At 58.8% G+C, this 3,640-nt stretch overlaps 1 protein-coding gene across 1 annotated transcript in view; it reads left to right on the plus strand.

The window, feature by feature from the left end:
- Window positions 1-2,432: 2,432 nt before the first annotated feature.
- SLC22A8 (solute carrier family 22 member 8) overlaps window positions 2,433-3,640 on the plus strand; it is a 36,715-nt gene continuing 35,507 nt past the window's right edge. Inside the window, exons 1-2 of the mRNA XM_045297193.1 lie at window positions 2,433-2,518; window positions 3,428-3,635. Of these exons, the coding sequence (XP_045153128.1) occupies window positions 3,452-3,635 (184 nt within the window). The 5' untranslated portion in view covers window positions 2,433-2,518; window positions 3,428-3,451. The remainder of the gene's footprint in view (window positions 2,519-3,427; window positions 3,636-3,640) is intronic.

Consider the following 3,640-nt stretch of genomic DNA (forward strand, 5'->3'; position numbering starts at 1 on the left):
ACACAGTCGGCTGCCATCGGCAAAGGGGACAGTTCCAAACCACCAGCAGCTCCACAGGGGAAAGACGGGGATGGCTGCTCTTGTAGAGCACTATCGTCTCAGAAGCCCACAGGGGCAGTTCTACGCTGTCCTTTGGGGTTGCCATGAGTCAGTATTGACTCCGTGGCATGGTGTTTGTGTTTGGTTTTGCCTTTCTCCCGAGTCCAGTGCCGGGAATCAGATCTGTGTCCACTGGAGCACAGCTTCCCCTCTGTAAGATGAAGATGCTGAGCTGGCTGTGTACCTTGGACTGGTCCAGATCGGAAAAGCACGGTCATGCTGGGCCCCAGCCGCGAAGCGCAGAAACCACTGCAGCCAGCTTAAAGGCCACTCTGGGAGGGTCTAACCAATAGAACAAAGCAAAGGAAGAGAACGAGGAGAGGGACGAAAGAGAGGGAGAAACCAGAGGAAAAAGAGAGGAGAGAGTCCATTCCCATGTCCCCAGATTAAAAGACCCTTAACACGCAAAGTCTCCGGGAGTCATCTTTATTCTTTTTTTAAGCTTATTGCAACGGATTGAATTTAGGATGGAAGTGATACAGCCCTCCACTGTGGAGCGGACTGGGGCAGGACCACCTGCGGAAGAAGATGCTCAAAGAATGGAAGGCGGAGCTGGCTCCCGCCTGCCCCCTCATCTCCACCATCCTCCTCCTGTCAGCCCAAATACCCCTGTCCTCTGCTCTATACTTGGGGGCTTCACGGAGCTTGGGGGGGGTGAAGGGGTGGGAATGCCGTAGCCTTTTATGTATTAATCTTGTGAACCCCGTATAGTGTTTGGGTAGAAGATTGCCCATGCTTTATAAAAAGCCATTTGCCTAATGAAGAGAAGCAAGAAGCTCAAGGTCACACAAGGGCGTTGTCACGATTCGGTGGAATTCAATCAGATGCCTGGGAGAGGAGGAGGCTTGGTCCAACCCAACTGGCCCTGGTTGGGCAGCTTGGGCCTAAAGATGGATGGACACCCGGGCTCAGCTCCAACATCAGGCTCCTCTGAGCAGCATTCCACCAGGATGGAACGGCCAAGCCAGGCCCAATTAAGAACCGGAAAACCTGGCCGAGGGCAAATGCCCAGACCCCGGGGTGGGAGGAGGGGGGCTCAGGGCCGCAGCCCAGCTCCCTGCAAGCCTTACTGTCGAAAGCCTTCCTGAGACATCCCCTTGGCTGCTGTGGTACATAATCGAATCTTCCCTTGATGACTCCGGATCTCACCCTGCCTTGGGCCACGTGGAGAGCATCAATTACGACTGGGCCCAGGTGGGAGCAGAGGGGAGGGCAGGACCAGTGCTGACCAGCTGACCCTGCGCTCAGAGGATCAGGGAAGAGCTCATGAGACTGTAGGGGTGGGGGCTGGGGGCCGGCAGAGACTCCAGCCTGAGCCCCCGGGGGGTTGGAGATTGTGGAAGAGCAGAATAGAAGCCTCCCCAACAAAGAAGGGACGCCCCCAGAGCAGGTGGGGTGCAGTGGGTCTTAGGGGTCTGTGGAGGTGGAACCAGAGAGCTGGAGCTGGGCGCAGGGGGTGCTGAAGTCAGACTGCTTGGCCTCACTAAGGGAGCCAGAGTGTAAGACAAGGCCGGTAGAGTTGGTGGAAAATCTTGGCTCCTGTGGGTAGACGTGGCTGGGGACTGTGGGCCAGTTACTGAACTCCTCCGTGTGTGTGGCTCAGACCATGTCTTAAAGGAAAGGGTCCGGAAGAACATGCATCGGAACCCTGACCAGCCTGGGCTTTGGAGGTGTCGGTGGGGGCGGTTTGGATGTTTGCTTGGATTTGGTGCGGCTTGTCTGGATTTCCTAACTTGCATGTGACAAGCACGGAAATCCTCTTCAGAGAGAGAATGAAAAGAAAGCAGTAGGGATTTTGCCATTTGTCTCCAGAGGGAAGCAGCAGGTCAGAAGAGGAGCCTGTCTGTTGAGACTGGGGGTGACCAGGGGGCGTTCCCCTGCCCAGAGACCAGGCAGGGGTCAGTGCGAGTGGGAGCGGGGAGTGACAGGAGGTAAGCCGAGCCCCCAGAGGACAGGTATGGTGCTGTTTTCTGGGCAGGCAAGCCTCCAGACCCCTCCCCAGGAGGCGCCAGGCAGGGGAGGCGACGCGGTAGAGAGAATTGCCTCTCCATCAGCAGCAGCCCCTCCGCCGTTGGCTGGACTCAACCAGTGTCCTCTGAACATCACCTCAGAGGTTCAGGCCAGACACCCTCCCCATCCAGCTGGCCGCCCTGCGAGGCTCTGTCCCTCTGCTGAGGCAGCCCTTTGAGGAAGGAGGCTCGGCAGGTCCATGCCACCCTCCCAGCCGGTGCCATTAATCCTGTGAGCAAAGTCAAACATTAGCCTGGGGAACAGCTTACGCCTTATATAAGCCCCCCTGGGGGAGGCACAAACACAGCTTGCTGGAGCCGAGCGGCCCCAGGACAACAGCTGCCGGACAGACAGAGCCGGGGCTTCTACCCCAGTGTCCAACAGCCCCGCCGGAGCCCAGTCCAGCCAGGTAGGAGGATAAGAGGTCCCAAGCCCAGGTCCCCAGGACCCCTCTGGAAGCCCCACCCCCACCCCCATTTCAGGCCCTGCTGACAAACCGTCCCAGGCCTCTGAGGGCATGCTAGAGCCCCTTCAGTGACCCCTGTCTGGTGGTCCCCACCCCAGGGAACAGCGGAAAGCCAGGAGATGCCGGGCTTGGGGAAACATTTCTTAGAGACCTCCCAGCCTCTGTGCATGCCCCTGCCCCTTAACTCTGAGGATCTTGTGTGTCTGTCTGGGACCCAATGGGGGGACCTCTCTGCCCACCTCCGCTGTCCCATCTGTGCAGTCCACAATCAGGCTGGGGGCAACTTGTTCCCTGTGGGTGCTGATCATACATGTAGTGTGTGTGAGCAGCCCGGCTGAGCACCCACATCCTCACACCCACAAGGGCGCGCGCACGCGCGCACACACACACACACACACACACACACACACGAGCTCACTCAGCTGTGCCCTTATATTCCAACCTAAACATCAGCCTCCCAGTGGGTAGTGCAAACCACTTGCACTCTATGACTATCCTAAAGGTTGGCCATTCAAACCCACCCAGCAGTGCCGTGCAAGAAAGACCTGGTAATCTGTCCGCATACATAAGGACTGTAGCCAAGGAAACCTCTCGGAGGGAGCGGTGCTACTCTGTAAAGCCTGAGGTCACCAGGAGTAGGCATGGGCTCGACAGCAGAGGAGTGGGGTCTGGTTTCCGTCTGGTTTGTAGACGCCCTGTGGATGCAGACCTGTGCACATGCCCCGAGGTGCCACCCCACCTCTAAACACATGAAAGCACAGACCGGGAGCACCCCCATCCCCGCACACGCACCCAGGCTCCCTCGGCCACCCATCATGCCCATGAACGCACAGACATCTCCCCTGCCTGCAGCACCGGCACCTCTCGCCCAGCGCCATGACCTTCTCGGACCTCCTGGACCGCGCGGGGGGCTTTGGCCGCTTCCAGTTCCTCCACCTGATCCTGCTCGGCCTCCCAGTCCTGGGCATGGCCAACCACATGCTGCTGCAGATCTTCACGGCCACCACCCCTGCCCACCACTGCCGCCCACCCCCCAACGCCTCTGCAGGGCCCTGGGTACTCCCC

The sequence above is a fragment of the Echinops telfairi genome, unplaced genomic scaffold (assembly GCF_000313985.2).
Source record: "Echinops telfairi isolate 266 unplaced genomic scaffold, ASM31398v2 ScPeMD7_7417;HRSCAF=8455, whole genome shotgun sequence".
Taxonomy (NCBI): Eukaryota; Metazoa; Chordata; class Mammalia; order Afrosoricida; family Tenrecidae; genus Echinops; species Echinops telfairi.